We start from the raw sequence: 21777 nt of genomic DNA on the forward strand, positions 1-21777 counted from the left end.
TTTTCTATTGAAATGTTATTTATTTGAAGTTAGAAATCCACCAAAAACTACATGCAACTAATTCTGTCAGGCATTTATTCTGAATACCCCTGACCAGAAACATCCTGGAAAAATTTTGAGTATTAAAAATTAACTTAAAATAAATACTGATTTCAAAATTCAACAACTCCTTTAAGTCATCCATAAAACATATTTGGAGTGTGAATAAAGGAAAGAAAGGATCTACCACAGACAGCATATATTTAGGCAGGAAGAAGAAAATGCTACTTTCACGGTATTTGTTAAAGCATTGAGACTTAGGGTCTTTAAAAAAATAAATTAACCTGCTTAAAAAACAAAAAACAAAAAACTATTTCTCTTCCCCTTTCTTTACACTTCCTACCTACTACGTAAGATTAGCTTTTACTATCTCTTAGCTAAAGATCCTGTGCTTTCACCTGTACTGTCACGGATTTAATATCTTAAAGAATAAAAAAATCTTATGATGGTAGGCTCCCCTTAGAGTAATGTAATATTAAATGTGTCTGGCTCTGGTCTCCTCCATACAAGAAAGATACGAAGGCACCGGAAAGAGTCCAGCAAAAGGCCACTGAGATGGCTAAGAGACTAGAGCATCTCTCCTGTAAGGAAAGGCTGAGAGAGCTGGGACTGGAGAAGGCTCAGAAAGATCTTAACAATCCGCGCAAATACCTGAAGATGGGCATAAAGAAGATGGTGGCACGCTTTTCAGTGGTGCCCAGTGGCAGGACAAGAGGCAACAGGCATAAACTGAAACATAGAAAGTTCCCTCTGAACATCAGGAAACACTTCAGGTTGCCCAGAGGTTGAGGAGTCTGCCTCCTTGGAGATACTCAAAAGCCATCTGGACACGATCCATGGCAACCATGTCCTGAGCAAGGGAGTTGGGCCAGAGGACCTCCAGAGGTCCCTTCCGACCTGAAGGGACTGTGATTCTGTGTTTTTTACCACACACAGTTGACACCGTCTTTACAAAAGAATATGGGTTTAATAACCACTCAAGATTTCTGCATGGTTTTTGAGGATACTGAAATACATACATACATGCTCTTTCTGTTGCACTTAGTTAAAAGTCAGTGTGCAGGTAAGCTTGAACAGATCCTTACAGTATTCACATTCACAGTAAAGCTCTCGTGGAAGCAGGGAAAGCAAAATAATACAGCCCAACCTGTCAAAGAGCTCCCTCTTCTCCCAAGTCGTACAACACTGTTAGAATATACAGAGAGAAGTTTTTTTGTTTCCTACACCACAGAATACCTGTCTTCCAGAATGCCAAACCCATATTAAATACCAGCCTCAAGTCACTACACCACACGACCCATTCTCACCGTAGCCCTGACAGCAATCAGAACCAATTCAAACTCTAATCAGACACCAAATTTAATAGATTGCAATGTTACCTTAGAGGGAAATCATAAAACACCTTCCATGCACTGACTCAGCTAGACATTAAGTTAGTATCTAACCCAAAACACCCTTAGCTAGTAAGAATATTAAAAAAAAAGTTACAATCCGGTTTCTGTAGTGAAGGAAAAACCGCAGTGAATCTAAGCTTCTTATAAACATTCCTAACTCATAATCATATGATTAAAATATTCTAAATCTGAACCAAGTATAAATGACTTTTATACTTTCTTTTGCAATGTCAGAGGGCTGTGCCACGCCAACTCCACCCGGTGTAATGCTTTATCCAAAATGTCCAGTAGTAAGCCTTTTGTACTGCTTGATTATTACCCCTACGTAATAAAATGTTTAGATAACTGAAAATACATTGTATTTTCTCTAAGATCCCTTCAGCTTTACTAAGTATATGCGAAGACAACTGTATCAAAGGCACAAAAACCCCAACAGATACTGCATTTCAGGAGCAGCAATACCCTAAATCAGTGTGCTTATTACATTATTACCTCTGAGGTACTAACAAATTTGCAGAAGTTCAGAAACAAAGCATCAGAAGTGACACCAGGAAACAGTAAGCACTAAATTGAAAACAGGATGGTAAGAAAGTAAAGCATTTACAAACTAGGTGAGCAAGAAATTTATCACTGTGGTACATAGTGTGTGTTAAATCATAAAAGTGGCTTTCCAAATATCATTCTTTATTCAAATATCACTCTTGATATGAAAAGCTGTGAGGCAGGACATGTAATGTGATGAAGAACAGGATCTCAAAAGGAACAATTATTTCCTCTGTTATGGAAAACTGAGGACTCTAATTAATTTTTATTTTATTGCTGTAAGCAGCTCTGCTGCACAGGTTTTTCCACAACCGCAGACACCAGTTCCACTGGAAAGGATGAACTGAAAATGCCCTGTGATCAGGTCAGTGCTTAAAGTTAAGGCACCATATTTTCATAACACTTGGGAATGTTTCAGGCTGGTATGACTAGTAACTTATGCTTAAAAAAAACTTTCAAAAGTTTACCACCAAACATACCATTAGTGTCATCGGATTCCTCCTCATCTTTGGACTTTCTCTTAGAAGAGGGTCTGTTCCTGAGGGTGTCTTGTGGGGCTAAGTGCCGAAAGTATCCACTGGGCAAGAGTTCATTCTCCTCCTCTTCCTCCTCCTCTTCTTCCTCTTCCTCCTCCTCAATCTCAAATGTAGGCTCTAACCGGGGCATTGGTCGTTCAGAGTCTGAATCCTCAAATGGTTCATCCAGCACTTCTGTGGTCTCTGAGATTGTTTCAGTGACAACACTGCTGTTGTGGTGCTTACGCTTGCGTACCCTTCTTTTCCGATGAAGAATTGGCTTCTGAAAATGGAAGGTAGAAGAAAAGACATTTTTATCATGTATAGTAGAAACAGGACGCTAAAAAAACAGAAAACATGGACAGCAGAGTTCAGTCTAAGTAGGACCAGGGATTCTTTTTAGAATTCAAATTTCAGACTTCACTTGGAAATACAGGCCAGCATCTGCCTCCAGTTAGACAGATATCAAATACAATGCAAGACCATAGACTTCCATGCAGATTGCTAGATGGACATCTGTGTAATGCTACAAGCCATTTAAATAGCTGAAGATAACCTTAACAGATGAGAGTTCAGAGTCACTAAAGCATAGATGTGAATAGTTTAGAATAATCTGCAAAGACGATATAGAAAATAACTTTTTAGTGCAGCATCCCATGAAGACAGGATTTTCTTGGTCATGTTGACAGTATTCACATCTCCATGGTAAATGATTCCAAAGACTCTATGCTGTGATTTTAGCTGTTTAGATAGCATTTGTGTTTTGAAAGCTTCTATTAAAAGTAGGATTTTATCAGTTTTTACTTGGTGTAACTGAATAAAACTTTAACAGCCAAGTTGGAAAACATCAAAACCACAAGTCAGAAATCTGGGAAAAAAACCTACCTCTGATGCAAAAAGACCACACCACTAGCAATAAGGTAGCACAAAGTACTCTACAGAGACCTGGAACACTGAACAGGCGTTACTCGTACATTTAATACATAGCTCATGAATTGCACTGACCCTTAAAACAGTACCAACATATTGACAAAATAGGCTGCATAACAGAGACAACAAGAAGAAATAAAGCGCACACCTTTCGTTTTAAAGTCGGCTTGGTGAGAACAGGTGGAGAGCTTGATCGGGGACTCACGGGGTCATCATCATCATCTTCACTACTCTCACTGAAACATCTCGGAAGTGCCCTATCACTATCGCTGTAGCGGCGGGGTAATCTTTCACAGTCCTCTGGGAACCTACACTTCAGTGGCTCCATGTTTTTCAACTGTCCTCTCCATCTTTCCATACCTTCGCTGTACCGCCGACGAGGAATTGCAGATTTTTCACTTTTGCCATACTGCACCTGGGAAACTGCAGATTTTTCTTCATCTTCAGCATACCGACTTCTTGGGGCTGGAGACTTCTCCTCACATTCACCACATCTTCCCTGCAAAGCTGTTGACTTCTCCTCACATTCACTGCACCGGCCTCGTGAGGCTGCTGATTTCTCCTCACATTCACTGCACCGCTCACCAGGAATGTCTGTCTTGTCCTCAGTGGGCAATATTGGTTCCTTCTCACAAAAGGTCTCTCGAAGTTTTTTGCCCTTGCGATTCCATCGACCTCTTCGTGATGGCTGACTGTTTGCAGGAAGACTGTCCAGGGGAAAAACATGCTTGTTTGGCCGTGCAGAACTGACTGGAGCAACAATGTCTGGCTTTTTTTCATTCTTTGTAGGTGAATAAGGCTCTTGCTCTTTCTTCTCCCATGACACAGATTTTACCATCTAACATAAATAAAAATAAATAGATTTCATACTTCCTATTTAATCATGCACATCTATCCTGAAACTGATTCAGCAAAAGCTTTTGAGCAAGAATTCAGAAAACTTTAACAAGGGTGACTTTTCAGAATCTGAGAATAGCAAATGAATAAATGAATTGACTTTTATGATGATGTAATATTGCTCACTGCAATTCCTTTCCCTACCAGTTGACAATGTACCCCAGATTAGCTTCCTGACCATTGACTTCAGTAGGCAGCAGCCATCCAGTGGCCTGCTGGAATGCAAGCATAACCTTGCCACATTCAAACGCAGTATTTATCTCACAATTATCTTGAAAATTACATGAAGTGTTTTTGAATTACATGAAGTGTTTTTTCCTATAAAAATGCACAATGAGTTTCATGCAAATGTAGTAATGGCCTATAATCTCTCTCTGAAATGGTACTCTAGTCAGTGTTCATCACCTGATGCGAGAGTGCAACCCTTCCAGGTTAGCAGCCTAGATTTCAGAAAGTTTCACTGCTCTGTGGGCAGTGATTTACGATAAAGTTATTGGTGATTTTGCAAAACAACACAGGAAAATATTTTGGTGAAAAATGTTGAAGATTTTGTTTGTTCATTTTTATTTATGCAATTTCTCACTTATAGAAGTGCTGGGTGCCTTCAAACCTAATGCCTTTTCAGTAATTTGATGAGAGTCCAGGTTGCTTGAGAGTAGGAAGGGGATTGTTCTGTTATTTTTTATTTTTTGAAACCACCATGACTTCCACACACTGAAAAATGCATTAAGTGTGCTCTTCAATAATTTCAAAAAGACTTTAACCTTTCTACAGGCTATGCCTCAGTGATACTACTATTTTTTAGTATCTAATCTGAAACTACAAAGATACATAATCTAATTACAACTGCAATGTTTTTTATTATTATTATTATGCAAAATGCCCATGCTTGCCATTTGAAATTTTGTTAGCACTGCCTGCAAAAGCACAGAATACAAACTATATGCTGCATAGAAGTAACCAATTCACTCTTACGCTGGCCTCTGAATCTTTTTCTTTCTGATGTTGTTGCTCTTCATTTTCCCCATCCTCAGTCTCTTCTTCTTCATCCTCAGAGACAACTGAGTTGGAAACTATAACAGGTGTCCAACGCAGACATTCCGCATCCACATCTATAGGTCTCACATTAGTTCTAAGCTTTGCCATATGTTCTTGGATAAGTTTCTCCCGACGAATGATCACAAATCTGAACAGGAATAATACTCTGATCAACAACAGGCTACTTACTATACATGTCGTCATGTGACATACAAAATAAAGAGAAATCTGTGTACTCTCAATCATCGTAATCTCAATTTGAGTAACTTCAGAGAGATCAGGAAATTCACTAAAAATCTACAATCTGCAAATATGCAATGCCTTCAGACTAGAGAAAGCATCTTAAAACTGAGAAAATGTTAAAATTCTTTCCATTTCTTGTTAATGGTGAAGCCATTATCCTTACGTGGGTATTACACTTACACTTTTATTATCTGTTAAACAGTCAGGGGTTAAGCCATTTGGCAAAAAGGCAATATAAGGCAAAAGATGCTCAGTGATAACAAAAAGGCTGCTTTAAAAAGTTATGTTCCCACTGCCAGACTGGATTTTATTCAGCTGTTTGGGAGTAATATCACTAATTATTATTATTTTTTAAATCAAATTAGAAAGCACACTGTGAAATGAGGATATAAAAGTGTTCTAAAGTAAGTTTAACACAAACTAAGAATACAATCCTACTCCCAAAACAGCAACTGTCTGAATTAAGAACAATTCCCTGTATTTCACTTGACTCGTACACTCAGCTGGCCAAACCTCTGTTCTATATCCATACACCTCATTTCTCCCATTGATCTATCCCATTGTCTGAGCAAGTTAATTGCATCTTGGACGTGCAGAGAAAAGGAGAAAACAACTGTCTGCTCAGTGTCAGGAAAAAGGAACAAAAAGGGAAAAAGGATGTTCCCCTTCCCTCTAGAGATCCTCCTGCTCTATCCTGTGAGGTTGTTAGACTGATTATGCAGAGGGACCTCAAGATAACATGGTCAAGAGACCAGCTTGCTTTCTCTCACAGCTGCAAGTTACTTGGACGTTTCACAGCTGCACTGCTACGTGGCTGCTAATCTCATGCAGCTTTGGCACTGAACAATTCTTGCACTGCATGAGAACATCACAGATCTCAACAGTCAATATTTGGTCACATTACTTCTAAATAAAATCAAGGTTATTAGATCAAGGTTATTATTATCAAGGTTATATTAGATGTGACTTGCCTCCAAACATCACTGAAGTTCATTCAAATACACCTGAGTTTGTCTGGAAATAAAACAGGACTACTGTACTCACTGATCACTACGGAAGTCAAGCATTCGCAGGTGATGCAGAGTGGAAGTGATATCTTGAGGGCAGATTCCAGTCAGTTTACTCAATTTCTTGATGCTTAATTGCTTGTCATGTTGGTGATAAAGGCACTCCAATATTACACTTTTCCAATAAGCCATATATGAGAGCCGTCCCAGATCTGACAGGGGCTTCTCTGGTGATCCTGCTTGACCTTCACGCTTTGAAAGCAGATAGCCTAAAGAAGCACAAGAAAAAGAATGTTCAAAAAATTGGCATACATAGCTTCTGCATCCTGATACTCCAAATTCTACAAGGGCAAGAAAGTAGCTGAATGCTTCTTATGAGATACATATTACACTTTTGAAGGATTCACTGAGTGATCAGCGCCACTTTGGAGGCGTTCAAATTTCTGTTAAACAATGATATAGTATGAGGTTTCTAAACTACATTGTTTTTCAACATTGGCTATGGGCAACACCACAAGATGGCAGCAGTTGACTACCTAGAAACTAACCTAGGACTGTAGTACAGATACAGCGTGAGGTCTGCTGAATCTTTGAAATTACAACTCTGCCAGTTAAGCCATTAATATATCTATCAGTGAGTGTCACTTTGGGCTTTGAAGAAATACATGATTTGAAAGCAAATAACTTCAGCAGTTGCGATTAGCTTAACTTGTGACAACTGCCTCAGATCAGCTACTTTGTACAATAGAATTCAATAATTTTAAACAAAATTAAAATGGCAATTGTCATTTTAAAGAAGATAGAAGGAAAACATTTTAACCTTTTAAAACTAATAAAGCAAATAATTTACTTAAAAATTCTCTATTGAGAAATTTCAGGGCCATACTAGAGAGTACCAAGCTCTAACCGTAGAAAAACCTCAATTAAAGACTGTGATACGCTGCACAGGTTCAATAAAGACAGAGAGGTTATATCTCCCCAGTATAACAAAGAAGAAAAAAAAACAAAAAACGATCAGCTGACAAAGGTGTCTTCTCACTGCTGCTCTACCATAGCCCAAATCTGTTAGTTTCTCAAGATACATCACTGAGTTCCATTATTTCATCAATATTTTCAGCAGAACATCTTATCTACACAGGATATTTACTATTCTAAAACTATTCTAGTATAATTATTCCAGTAGAGTTTCTCCTTAGGACATTAACACCAAAATTAGCACGTCCACAGGAAAGGCTATCTATATATCAGCATAATAAGTGTGGTATAGTAACAGTGGCAAGTTTCCTAGTGAACTTACTGAAATCCACATGAAACTGAGAACTGTTAGAGTACTCACAGCCTAAAACCATCTGTTTTTGTTGCTCTCAAAGCTAAATTAAAACCTAACTATGACTACCTTTTGCTTAAGACACATTCGCTTAATCAAGCCACTGAAAGTTTGACACACCATGTGGTTTTAGAGTTGGCTTTCTTTATAAATAACTACATGCACAAGATTAGCTTCTGCAAAAACCCTATACTGACAAATGCCTATAGTTGCTTACACCTGAATTAGAGGAAAATTCATCTACTTGTTTTCAGAATTTAAGGTTTCCAACAAAAAAGATTAAGTAGTCAAGTTCAGATTACTGTGAACATCAGCATCCTTTTTCTGAGACTTCTTTTTTTATTTTTAAAAGATATCCTCTTTGATTACTAAGTCTTTCTTTAAAATATGAAAAGGAGAAAAAAAGTGAAGAAGTTTCTTACTGAAGTCAATTAGGAACCTGCCGTAGCCCTTACGCTGGTATTGTGGAAGAATCATTATACAGGAAACATTGTATTTCTGTTGGCAGTGTTTTTCCTGTTGGGAAAAAAAAAAAGCAGCACATTTTAAAAGTAGAAAACTTCTGACCAGCCAGAAATAGAAGTTGTTCTGTACAACTCCATAATTACTTATTATCAAAAACTGAGATATAAAGCCACAGGTTTTTTTTTTTTTTTTAGGAAAAACATACTTGAGCAACAGAAAGACTTTAGAGGAGAGAAAAATATTAAAACTCTATTACCATCATTTCAGCTTGCATATTATATTACATAAAATGCAAAGGCCTAAATTACAGTTAAAGACTCTGAAGCAACATTTCTCACCACAGCAATTCCAAGTCTGAAGCACTCAAATACTTGCCTTAGAAAAGTAACCAACAAGGTGACAGCCCTTCACATCGTTCTGTGTCAGCACGTAGAAAAGAAATGGCTCCACGTCATAATAAAGAGTCTTATGGTCCAGGAAGAGTTTGGCTAATAAGCACAAATTCTGGCAGTAGATAGTGCTGACATTGCCATCAACCTTACAAAAACGAGGAGAAGTTATATCACTCTATATTCTATCATAGAAGAAAATGCTTCATCTGGGTATCCCTCAATATTTGACATATCTAACACAACAGGAAGGCTTCAATGCCACAGGCAGTCTCCCAAATGATTTAAAATTTCACAGCATAAAGGCCGTGGCTGAGTCCCTGTTACATTTATTAGAATCATAGAATATCCTGAGTTGGAAGGGACCCACAGCAATCATCAAGTCCAACTCCTGGCACTGCACAGGTCTACCCAAAATTTTAGACCATGTGACTAAGTGCACAGTCCAATCGCTTCTTAAATGAACTTAGAAGTTAAAATTAATTTTCCTAAAATGAGTAAGGTTTTTTTTTTTTAAACACAGCAAGCCTTCTCACATATTTATTGTATGAATAATCTATATATGATACCAGCACCCACTGTTTGCTTGTACTGCTTCACTCTTTGCAAGCGAATGCTTGAAGAATGAAGATTTTTAGGGCTACAGAACACTCACACTGCTGGATGCTGAAGACCCCGTCTTAGAGATAACAGTGAGTGGCTTCATATCTTAACTTACCTCGAAGACTGAAATATTGTTTTTTCTGTAAATTTCATTGGCTGGAGGATGAAACCAGCCACACTTTTTCATATGCTGCTGGAGAATAGTTCTGCTTTTCATATACTTTAGACAGAATTCACAAAGGTATAACTTGGGTAGCCTGTAAGCAAAGGTGAAGAAATCCAAGATTGAAGATACAGACTTTTACATGAAATTCCTCACTCCTGCAGATAAAGAACTTGATGAAAACAAAACCAGTATATAGTGAACCTATGTATGTGCTAATAAGGACAAAAAACCTCAGCATGCTTAAAGTTACAGCATTTACTTACTCTGTAATGAATACGTATTTAAAAAAAAGAAATCCCCATGAGAAATCTGTCAACACCATCACAAAGCCATTTTATATACTACATTGACACGGACAATTTAAATATGAGTATCTTGTCCTGCTGTGATTTAATTCCATTTGCATACACTAACTTGGGCAGGGATGCTATTTCTCAATTACATTTAATACACTTAGCAGGACTAGAATAATTCTTGATAACGGACCATATGCTCTGTGATAGAAATGGTATAACAACAAGTTTTATTTCATTTTCTCTCTCTAGCTATGGCTTTTGGAAGTTATTCCTCATTCTGAATCAAGTTAATGTCTGAAGAGTTTACAGTTTAGACAGTTTGCAAAGTTGTTAAGAAAGAGAACATCAGAACAACTAATTGAGTATCACAGGAGAATACTTCAGATGCTAAAATGTAAAACGTTAAACATTTATGATTTAATGTGTTGAACTCCGTACAGCATAAAAATAATACATCAAAAGTCATTCTTATTAAATTTCTACGTATTTTTCTCTTTCAAGCTCTATATAGCATACAGCCCTTTCTAATAAGGTCATTTAAAATACAGTTAACAAATCTGCTGAGGGAATATGGTGTTATTTTATATCACGATGATGCCATGTGTCAAGAACTACTGCAGTCAGGATACTCTTATCACTTACAGCCCAATATCAGATCATTTAGCTGAGGCTGCTCTCTCTTCAGCATAACATGTCAGTTCTTTGGGAACCTACGTAATCTTACGTTTCCGTGGCCATTCTAATGCTCACAGCATATACAGCATATTACAGAGAGTTTATCGCCTTTCTGACTCAGCCTAAAAAAAACTTCAGATGTCTACTGACTACCATGAAAAGTATCTGGATTACATGTACTTTGCTTCTGTCCTACATTCACATACAATCATCTTAAGATTTCCACACGTGCTGGAATACAGCTTTCCCATAAACACTGAAGCAGAACAAAAAAGGATGTTCAGTCGTACCTTGAGTATTCCTGGGGATATGGGGAGGAGTACCAGGTCTGGATTTCATACTTGCCAAATTCGATGACAGAGGGGCATCGGACTTGCGGATCAGGAGGCCCAGTCACCCCAACTTTCTATGCAAGAAAAAAAGATATTTCCGTGAATTTCCAATTGAAAGACTTGTAAGCTGAAATAAATTAAAGTGTTTCCATCTACCCAGTCCATCCTACTTTATCTGAACTCAAAGAGAAGTAAGAAGATGCAGAAGCCAGCAATCACATACCAAGCAAACGTGATTCACAAAAATGAAGTAGCGAGTATTGTTATAAATATTCCACTACCTTTCACACTGTTGCATGTCGTACTCTTTACATACAAATGAGTAGACAGCAAAATTTAATATAATTTAATATAATTTTCTTTCAGTCCATTTGTTATTTCTTTCTTTGTTATTTCAGTAGCCAAGTACAGAAACACAGATTATTCCTGATGCTAGGATCTAGAATATACAAATGTCTACTAATAGAACAGTGTCTTCCCAGCACTAAGACTATTTGTACTGTGAACACAGTACCTACCAAAGTAAAAATTCAGTGCACAGCTACCTCCTTACCATCACAAGTGCATAACACTCTCTCTATTCTCACTCAGAAGATAAACAGTATTTCAGCAGTCAGCCAAATAAGGGCTTAGAACTTACTACCTGTATACGATCCTGAGTCCAACCAATTTATTTCCACCCCCTTCAGTCCCCTTCAGTTTATGGATTCGTTCTTTAGGCTTTTCCATTCATCTTGGGCTACCTTCTAAGAAGGAAACTACATAAGGGAGCCAATTTATCTTACTTCAGCTTAAAACCCTGCTATAATAATAACAAATCCCTAGTATTTATCAGAAAGAAATATGACAATGCTATTAAATAAACAATCTGAGGTGCTAAAAGCTTTTGTTACAAGGTGAGGATTCCATGCAGAAAGGAAAACACGATCTGTGCAGTTTTGGTAACTAGTATAAGGTTTCATACAACACTTGTTGGCCAGACAAATTACTAAGGAGCAGTTTATGAAGGCAACTCTTGTTGCAATCTACGGCTAAGCACTTCCTTCACTGTGTTCTCAAAGGAATCAATATTATCACTTGCTACAACAGGTCAATAATAAACACAATTATCACGGGCATCCTGACAAGTCTCAAGGAAAACAGTTATATGCACCTGCACCCATAAGACCCGCCCCTGTGTCTTCTTTTAAGCAAGAAAACCCTCCTCCAAATGAACGCCCAACGCAAAGGCAGGGCAACAGCACACATCTAGCTCCCGTATCGCTGCTCACACACCACAGTCCCTACAAGAAGGCATTCAATAGCAGACTACTGCTTCAGCCTCTACGCTAGCAGCTTTCTCCCTGAACGTTTCAGTAAGCAGTATCTTTTCCTCGGCTCACTTGAAAGCCTTTGACACATCACCACACACTTCCATTCTCTTGGGTGAGGCAGTTAGCTCAGAGATACAGGTGCACACTTCCTGTATCACTGCATCACAACTCTGGGTAATACTTTCCTCACCAAAACCAACCAACTAGCCACCTTAAATGTAAGGTATTTCAACTATAATAAGTATTTTCCCCACATAGGGCAAAAAAAAATCTCTTCAAAATAGGCTCTTTTAAGCAGGTGTTTGGAGATGAATATTTTGTCTGTTGTGGATGTATGCCCATAGACCATTTCAGATCTTCAGTGTTTTTCTAAACGATGGTCACAAGCCATAGTCAGGTATGCGATTTGCTCAGTAATGCACATGCTGAGTGTTGCATTTTTTTTCCTTTTGTTTTATTTTTCTTGTTTTTTTTTTTCTTAAATCAATCCTGTAACCAAGTTTGAAATAAGTAGTGTTATACAGTACTGTTGTATTTGCACCTCAAAAAAAAAGTTAACTGCTCTCCATCTTAGTCTGCTTTATCCCACAGATGGCAGAGTTCAGTCTTACCAGAACTCATTGTTCCGTAACTCTTCAGGTACAGAGACTATACTTAGTAATTGGAATCAAATCAACCTTTGACAGCGTTGTATGTAAACAAGCAGAAGTCAAATATCTACAGAAAGTTAAAAGGACAGTTATACTTAGAGAAGCACTGTTCAAGGAAGTCACCTCATAAATTCAGTTGACCTCTCTGGCTTGAAAAGGAGTAAATCATAAAACCATTCAAGTTACTGAAAAGTACGCACATACACAGTATGTAATACACACGGATAATGGATATATTATACACATTACACAGATATGTGAACATACACACACAAAGCAATGCCTCATCCCTTTTCATAAGTAGCGATATTATCTAGAAAAAAATGTTTTAATTACCCAGAGGCCCTATATGACCCATGCAAACAGCCCCCGTATTTTATTGTTTTTAACAGTCCATACATTTTACCAGCTACTTAACAGCTATGTTCTAAAATAATTAAAGCCACAGCCCTCAAGGCTTTTCAGATGCTCACCTCAGCCCCTTACACTCTTATGTCCACTTTTATATTATTCTTCAGCTCTCTTGAGAGCAGTTCCCCTCTACTCTCAACCAGAAGAACAGAGCACATTAGCTTCTGTAACAGACTGACTCATCTGGAGTCTACTTTTTTTTTAAAAAAACAAACAAACAAAAAAAAAAACAAAACAAAACAAAACAAAAAAAAAACTTTTACAGGTTTAGTACTTTCTGCCAAACACTGAATATTTAACTTTACCTGCAGTGCTTGCTCCTGAATATCTCTAAACAACTCCATATCTTTTTCAGTTAAGACATCCTGGCTCCCAAAAAAGCGCTCTTCATTTTCTTGTTTTCCATCCCAGCCATCCTGATTGTCTGTAATTGAGAGAGAAAACTGTCATCACCTACATTTACACAGAGGTACATACTTTTTAGTACAGCAGGAAACAACATGTAGCAAAATGACTGAATACAGCTGAGTTTTTCTGATGCAATTTTCTGCTCAGATTGGGACCAAAAAGGAGGAACCATTTCTGGATTTCTGACCACATAAGAAGTAATGTCAGATATTTGACTCAAATGCAGCATTTAGGTATTCATTGTTACAAATGCCATCAGGACACTACTGTAAGATCTTTTTGTGTAAACGGCTTACCACTGTGCCTGTTTCTCACAAAAGGACTACTAAACTATTTCAACCCTGTAGTTGCCACAATCAAAACCAAAACACTTCCATTCATAACCGAAGGAATACTCCCTTCCATACACACACCCCAAAAAAAATAACAACAAAAAAAACGAACAGCACCACCAAAAACGAACAAAAAACTAACCCCACAAGATTCTTCACCTCACCCTCAAGCCAGTAAGAGGCTTTTTTTTTTTTTTTTTAAATGCTTCCAGCACCAGCCAGGCTAATGCAATTACCTATTCTAAAGCTTCAACCCTTGTATTTGATTGTGGAATATTATCCACTGCTTACTTAGGAACAACACAAGTTATGAAAATACACAAGACTTTAAAGATCTGAACACAAAGATTAAATTAAGGTGCAGTCATGGATGACCATCTTAAACTAAAAAAGAAAACAAAGCAGAATTGTGTTCAAGACAAGGGATGCTCCCCAGCAGGTAGGTGAGAAGCACAGCATGAAGCAGGCTCTTCTGTGGCTGAGAAAGAAAGAAATTTTTGCTAGCCTCTACCACAAATAGGAAACTCATGAATCTTTCTTATCTATTTCCCATTTCATACTTCTACCTTGTTGTTCTTATTCTCATTAACCACTCCCTAAGTTACTTCTTTCGAACATGACATTATTTTGCACATTTCTTCGTGTTATCTGCCAGCCCCTCATTACCAAAGGGCATTATACCTCACAGTCATTGTTTGGTCCCTCATCACATCTTGTCATTACATATAAAGAGGCAAAGATCTCTCTTTTCCAACTGCTATTCTACCATGACGCACTAAAGATAACTGCATTTGAGTGTTAGCTTTTCAGCTCGAAGTTTCCAGCACCTAAAAAATTCTAGTCACTTCAATGTCCTGGCCCTTGAACATTTTGTTGGAGTACAGGATACTTACATTGGCAGGGTGAAAAATCTTTACCTGTGGGCCACTCTGAAGTGCTAGATTTCCTGGTACCCTTTTTCCTGATCCTATACTGCTGAGAATAGTCCACCACTTCCCCTCGAGCTTTTCGTCCGTCAGGGGAGGGAGTGAAGAATTTAGTAAGGCCATCTATAAGCCCTTTGGTTTTCTTATTAAACTTCAAGGTGGTGCTGCCATCTCTGCAGAAGTCCAAGATATCTGTCTGCTCCAGGTATCCCCCTTCTGATGACGCTGACTGGCTGGACAGAGTTATCTTACGCTTCCGACCCCGACCAGGGCCAGTTCGAACTTTGCTGAACGGGCCCTTTGATCTAAAGAATGAGAAGGGGAAAGATATGGTCAGAAGATTGGTTTAAGTGGTTTGTTTTAGGCTGCAGAGCAGATTAGCATCTTGTATATTTATGAATCACACAGAAGCTAAAGGTGAACTGAAAAATGTAATAACAATAAAGGAGTAGTCAAGAGCCTGTGTACCCTAGAGGAGCCATTATTCTAAACATCTCAGTAGCACTGCACTACGTTTCTCCACATTGAACATTATGTGCAATTAACTTGAGTATAAATTACAGATTTCTGCTGAATTTAATAAAAAAGTTATAAAAAACAGTAGCCAGAACAAATACACTGCATGGAAAGTTTCAATTTATGTAGCTGCTAAACATTTACACATGTCAATAGGAAATTGTCAAAAGAACTACGCTGAAAGCTAATGCATACGGGACATGCATGATTGCTAAGAATCATGCTGAGCATCTCAGTAAAAACAGTGTTATCCCCTTCCAGCCGCTGTCCTTCAGGCTGGAAGTTGCAAAACTCTCAAGATAACCAAGTATTAACACTTCTCTGAAGAATTGCCATAGACTGCTGTTTCAAGAAGCCGAGTGATTTCAGCTAGAATCTTAACAGCTACAGAGAAGTAAAAAAGGCTGCTTTTTCATAAAAAAAAAACACAAATCCATAGCATCTGTACATAATTCTGTGGATATATTTTGCAAGACAAATGGTGGAATGAAGGTGAAAAAGTGTGAATAAATTATGAAAAAAATAAGAGACAAAACAGATACTTAGCTTTCCTTTTGTCCCTCTGAATTACATAGAGGGGTCCTCTAGTTTCTTATCTGGTATCGCAGAATGGCCAAAATTAGGATACTTAAGAGAGCTGTACCCTGTATTTTTTTTTTAAGCATGAAACTTGGTAAGATTTTTTCAGAACATCCTTCGGTTCTAATCAGCTAGAATTAAGCAGTAGTTTGACATTTTTTAAGCTAATGTGATAGTCACAACAGAAGTTCTTGCGATATACTCCTTCACTGTTCTGTCCCCAGCATAGTTAATAACGTTGCATCACAACAAGCACTGCACAGCAATGTTAAAGGAATTGCTCTGGCTGGAGAGTAATCCAAAGAATTCCCCGACAACTGGTTCCATAATAACCCTAACAAAGTCACACAATCTGTCCCAGTGCAATAAAGCCTTGCACAAGTGCAGAAACATTAGGAATGGAAGCAGAATATAGACAAAAATATTTAATCTGATAGTGTTGCAAGACAGTATGTCAAATGACCACCTTAACTGCTTTATTGTAAATTACTGTGTTTCTCTAAGCATCAAAAACATTTCTTGAGAAATGCTCACAAAGCTACTATACTGGTAAAAGTAACCATTCCGAAAAACAGACTTGACAAAACCAGCAAAATTAATCTATTTCTAAAAGGAATACTTCAAAACCAAATATTAAGTTGTTACACAGAGTAAATATCTAGGTACAAAGAAGCACTGTGAGATTACTTCTGTTCTTTTACAGTACTCTTCAGAAATTTTGTCTTCAAGAATTAATGAAAAGCTCCTCATTGTAAAAGATACCTCCCCACAGAGAGCAGATAACACACTTCGAAAGTACTTGCTGCCCTATAAAATCACACACCTTACTCCTCTTATATAGAAACTTACGTTGCATTTTGATTCTTTAATCTGTTTTTGGGACGTCCTATTGGATTAGCATAGCGTCGTTTTATCTGTGCTGCCTTCTTGTGTAAAAGTTTTCTTCCTTTCTTCCGTGGCCGACATATTTGACATATCCACATACCTATAAGACACAAATCCCCATCACTGAATGCAAGGGACATCTACATAGAATGTAAAGGAGAATTACAGGCCCTAGGTTTTCCAACAGAAAGGTTAAGAACAATACCAAAGGCCCCAATTATCATATATCCATTGGAAAAAAAAAAAGTATGATCCAGCAATCTAAAGTCAAATTCAGTTAATTCTCCACACCTCCCGTGATGTACTTCCAACAACCATTCTTGAAGTCTCTTAAATTGGTAGTGCATTATCAGAAAAACGTAAAAAAACACATTTAATTATCCTATATTCTGCTTATGAATACACTACTTCCAACTACCTTCTACAGGAAGATTTTTCTTTTTCCAATTATCAAGGAATAATCTTCCACAGATAGTCTGCTCTCTGACAGAAAAGAGAAGTTCGGTTGTACTCCAGGAATCTCTACTGTCCAACCAGATATGACTTCAAAAACTCACAAGCCGATCTCTTTCTTACGTACAAGGTTATTCATTCAATTTTAAGCTGATCACTTTAATCTGCAGGGATCACTTCTATTCCCTCAGATCTCAAAGGTTTTTTCAAAACCCTTCACCGATAATAATGTACCGGAAGCAAGAGACAGTGGAAAAACTGGATGTTCAGCTCTGCCCCTTTCCAGAGGAAATTTTACAGTCTCTAATACCTGAAAAGCAATGATGTAAATAGCAAGTTAAAAGTAGCTAAAAGAGAATAAAATATGCAGAAGCACTTTCTGCCCACTGATCTCTTCTATCACCACCTTAAATTACCCTTTTCATCACAAAGTTCTCACTCACCTTTTGGCATCCTGGTAAGAGGGGGATCACAGCACTCCATGTGAAAGCCACGATCACAGGAGTCGCAAAATAGCATGTTATCCTGTTGAAGACAGATAGATTTAATCTCTCCTTAGATGCGCATCAAGTCCCCATTAATTTGTTGCCATCTGGGAGAACACGCACGTATTTCTCAACTACAAGACGTAAGGTATTTCACAGGTCTCAGAAAGACTACCAAACTTAAACAGAAGCTGCAGATACTTGACTCTAGAATTATTTTATTGCATATTTTAACAGAACATTCACAAGACTGATATTGTATTCATTCAGTCCATACTTTACTGTACTCACAGCATTTTTGCCCTGATCTCGACAGGAACTGCATGTTTTGCATTCAATACACTGCCATCTCAAGGCTTTCACTCGAACTGTCAGTTCTGGTGAGAACTTCAAACAGGATGGATGACCTACAGGAAAGCGAGAAAGTGATACCAACAAAAACATTCCACTGCTGCTAATGCTCACAGATAGCTCACGGTGATAACTGTTAATCACATAGTTCCGTGTAGAATTTTGGTTATCCAGATACACCTTTTTCAGGTGCCTCTATTCCACTTATAACACAATAACCTAGAAAGCAAATGACATGCCCACATACAAAAGCCCACCAAGATAATTTTTCATGACTGAGTTCTGTTTTGTTGTAACATGATATAACTGGTAATTGTTACTACATTTTTAAAGCAACCTCCAGGAGTCAAATGAACTGTTTGTGTGTTAGGTTAACCCAAGCGTCTCCTCCTAGGACCATGAGATTCAGCTCAACTAAATGTACTATATGTCATGGATGCATACTCCTCATACATACAGGTTAGTAGCAGTCACTACACTAAACTTCTGTGTCTCAGAAATTACTGTGGTTATTACTAGTAGCATCATAAGTCGCCACCTACCACTGTTGCCACAGTCGGCACAAGAGATGAGCTCTTCAGGTTTCTTCTCACGATTTTGCTCTTTTGTACCAAGGCAGAAACTGCAGATTGGAATTGGTTCAGCAACCGGCTAGGAGAGAAAAACAAACAATAAAACCACTGAGTATACCAAGGGAGCAAATTGTGTAATACGCAAAATCATGCAGGCATTATATCGCATGTGAATAGTATGCGATGCACACTCTGTCTCTCAGATGCTAGTTGGTTCTCACAACAGAAAATACTGCATTAACAGTAACCTCAAGAGAAATTAGAACACCCAAAGACAAGAGAAATAATCCCAGGTACAAAGGAAAGAATAGAATTCCAGGACTAGAAGAAACTTGGAAAAACAAGGGCTGTAAATTAATTGAATGCAAAAATCAGAGTGTTGATGTCTTAATTTGTCACTAAATGAATAAACTATGAGGTGATGCACAAATAATCCTAGAACACAGTAGCCTTAAAAATTCCCATCGTGTATCCAGAAAGCTGGGGTGGAATTCTCAAAAGCGCTTGCAATACATTACCTGGGATAAAATATGTTATGGAACTACTACAACTGTAGCACTATTAACGTGTATGAAAAATGAAAACAAAAGGAAATTACTGCGTAAAACATCATATAAATCTGCTGCTCAGCACTCAAAACCACAGACAAAAAGGTTTGTCCTCTCTGGAAAAGTTCAGGGGATTTAAACATTAGATAGGAAAAAAGTCATATTTAAGATGACAACAAATTAGCAAAATCACAGATGTTAACTAGTCAACAGTACATTTAACCTGAAATAAATACATTTTTAAGCCAAAGGACTGACATTCTGTGACAGCCTCCTCAAAGAAGCAATGAATGCAATAAACTGATTGGTTTTAAAGTGACACTTGATCAACTAATACAAGGGAAAGGACAGCGTTATCTCCGGTAATATTAACTGCTAGATTATGAAATTCTTTCTAATCCAATTCTGCACTTTCTAAGAAAATTCTGCGAGTTACAGCTATACAAAGCTTTTCTGAAAACTCGCTACAATCTTTTTTCATTCCATTGTTTTAAATGTGATTCTAGCACCCTTTTTTATTTTTGCACACAAATTAAAATTTGGCTTATATCATTGCTCCTAAAACTGTATCATGTTACTGTTTATATTTTCACACGTCTTTTTCAAATTATATTATGCAACTAAACACAGATGTACTGTTAGTTAAAGTACATAAGTATCTGCCAAAAATACTTCAACGAATCTTTATCCTAGCTAAGCCAAAGCCAGGATAGTTCCTTGCAGAAATCAGGTTGGTTTATACTGCAGTAACACAGGAAGAAGTTTCAAGCTATGTTTACATTGGTGTACAGATCCAGGACACTTGGAGACTGAGCTGTGCTCCTCAAAATATCCACTAGATGGAAGCAATCAGAAGATGTTAGGAAAATCACTGTGTCAGAGCTAAGCCACACAACATGGAACTACACTTGGGAAGGACAGCCTAAGATTCCTCATCCTGAATGCAAGTGCTTATCCTAGCTTTCAGCTAAGTCCAGGAAGATATTTAAGCTTAAATAACTATGAAAACACCTGACCATCAACATATTTCAGTATGAAACGCATTCATAGGCTGAGTTAATTGAAGGATTACAGATTCTGCTCCTTCTGAGAAAGAAAACCAAACAACTACAGATAGCTGTGCAGTGCACAGAAACAATCTTCAAGTGGGAGGGGAAAACTGGCATCTTCCCTCCCACTGGAAGCCAGGAAGGATTTCTCCAGCCATAACCACCACAGTAACACTGGCCAGAGCCACCTGTGCAGGGACCCCTCATCATTGTTCAGATACAGAAGCAGCACACTGCGTGCAAGTCTCTGTGCTCAGAACTGGACTCCGCATGCCAGTTCGATGTTTGCAGTCAGATTACTGGAGGGAAACTGCGTTAAGGGCCCGTGAGGGGCTTTCGGTTCTTTGGAACCAAGATTTCAGGAATCACTTTTGCCCTCTGAGAAATATTCTTGTTCATTTCTTTCCTGAACTGCAATCTCTTCCTCCTGAGAAGTACTTACAACCTCTTGGAACTGGTTGTTGTTATGAAGTAACCTTGATTTTTCCCGTAATAATAATAATCAGTTGTTGGGGGTGGGTTTTGTGGGTTTTATTCACATTTCAGTGCTACACAAAGCACACTATTATTCCCATTTTCAGATAAGAACAGGTTCAGAGAAAGTTCCTTGAATACTGTCTAAGAGCAGAACAGCATCAGAACTAGAGATGCAGCGATCCCCAGCCAGGTATCTGCTGGTCGTCTTGGAAAGAAATATCATGATCTTGATCCGCCACAAAGATGTAGTAGAGAGGTTTAGAAACCCCAGAACAACTTTGGCATGTATATTCATCTTTTATATTTGTCCAAATATCAGCAGTCAGAGTAAACAAACAAATCTCTTTAGCATCTTTTAAATAAAGGAAATTGTAACATCCACTGTAAGTGCAGTTTTGCCAGAAGTTGACTTAGTGAACATAAAGTTTCACATCCCAGAATCATGTTTCTCTCTCACCTCAGAAAAGTTTATTTCAGTCCCAGCACATGATAAATTTTCATACAGAATCTCAACTACATTGTAACAGTCCTTCAGACTGAAGGTAAAAATGAACATGCATTCTTTCTAATAGTGAATCTTTACTGTAATTGAAAAGTAGATAGCAACGATTTCCCTGCATCCGTGGTTAAAACATATTTGCTGACAAGAGTTAAGTTGGGAATCAGAAAACTGTTTAAGATCCTTTGGGATGTTAAAGTTGCCCTATCAAATGCTAAACTTCACATCTGGTATTAAAGCAATGAAGCAGAACAAAGGTTAAGAGCTATGACCAAAACATTCATATTACTCAGCATTCTTCTGTAGGCTTCGAAGTTACAAACTCAAAGCAGAAATAATTAAGACTGCCAAAGACACAAAAAGAACATGAGACCCAAAAAACCAGCACATCCTTGCTCTAACTACAGAAGAATTCCAGACGCTGTAATAGAAAAAACACTAAATGTGTTTGTTTTCTTTTAAAC

General features: G+C 37.9%; 1 protein-coding gene across 1 annotated transcript in view; it reads right to left on the reverse strand.

The window, feature by feature from the left end:
• The window catches only part of KAT6A (lysine acetyltransferase 6A), a 44510-nt gene that overhangs the window by 7298 nt on the left and 15435 nt on the right, over nucleotides 1-21777 (reverse strand). Inside the window, exons 4-17 of the mRNA XM_080568254.1 lie at nucleotides 18711-18819; nucleotides 18109-18224; nucleotides 17776-17857; nucleotides 16844-16979; nucleotides 14891-15204; nucleotides 13539-13657; nucleotides 10818-10933; nucleotides 9506-9647; nucleotides 8774-8935; nucleotides 8356-8449; nucleotides 6644-6875; nucleotides 5294-5504; nucleotides 3570-4259; nucleotides 2456-2774 (exon numbers count right to left, since the gene is read on the reverse strand). Of these exons, the coding sequence (XP_080424380.1) occupies nucleotides 2456-2774; nucleotides 3570-4259; nucleotides 5294-5504; nucleotides 6644-6875; nucleotides 8356-8449; nucleotides 8774-8935; nucleotides 9506-9647; nucleotides 10818-10933; nucleotides 13539-13657; nucleotides 14891-15204; nucleotides 16844-16979; nucleotides 17776-17857; nucleotides 18109-18224; nucleotides 18711-18819 (2842 nt within the window). The remainder of the gene's footprint in view (nucleotides 1-2455; nucleotides 2775-3569; nucleotides 4260-5293; nucleotides 5505-6643; nucleotides 6876-8355; nucleotides 8450-8773; nucleotides 8936-9505; nucleotides 9648-10817; nucleotides 10934-13538; nucleotides 13658-14890; nucleotides 15205-16843; nucleotides 16980-17775; nucleotides 17858-18108; nucleotides 18225-18710; nucleotides 18820-21777) is intronic.

Source organism: Anser brachyrhynchus (genome assembly GCF_964034855.1).
Source record: "Anser brachyrhynchus genome assembly, chromosome: 26".
NCBI classification, from domain to species: Eukaryota; Metazoa; Chordata; class Aves; order Anseriformes; family Anatidae; genus Anser; species Anser brachyrhynchus.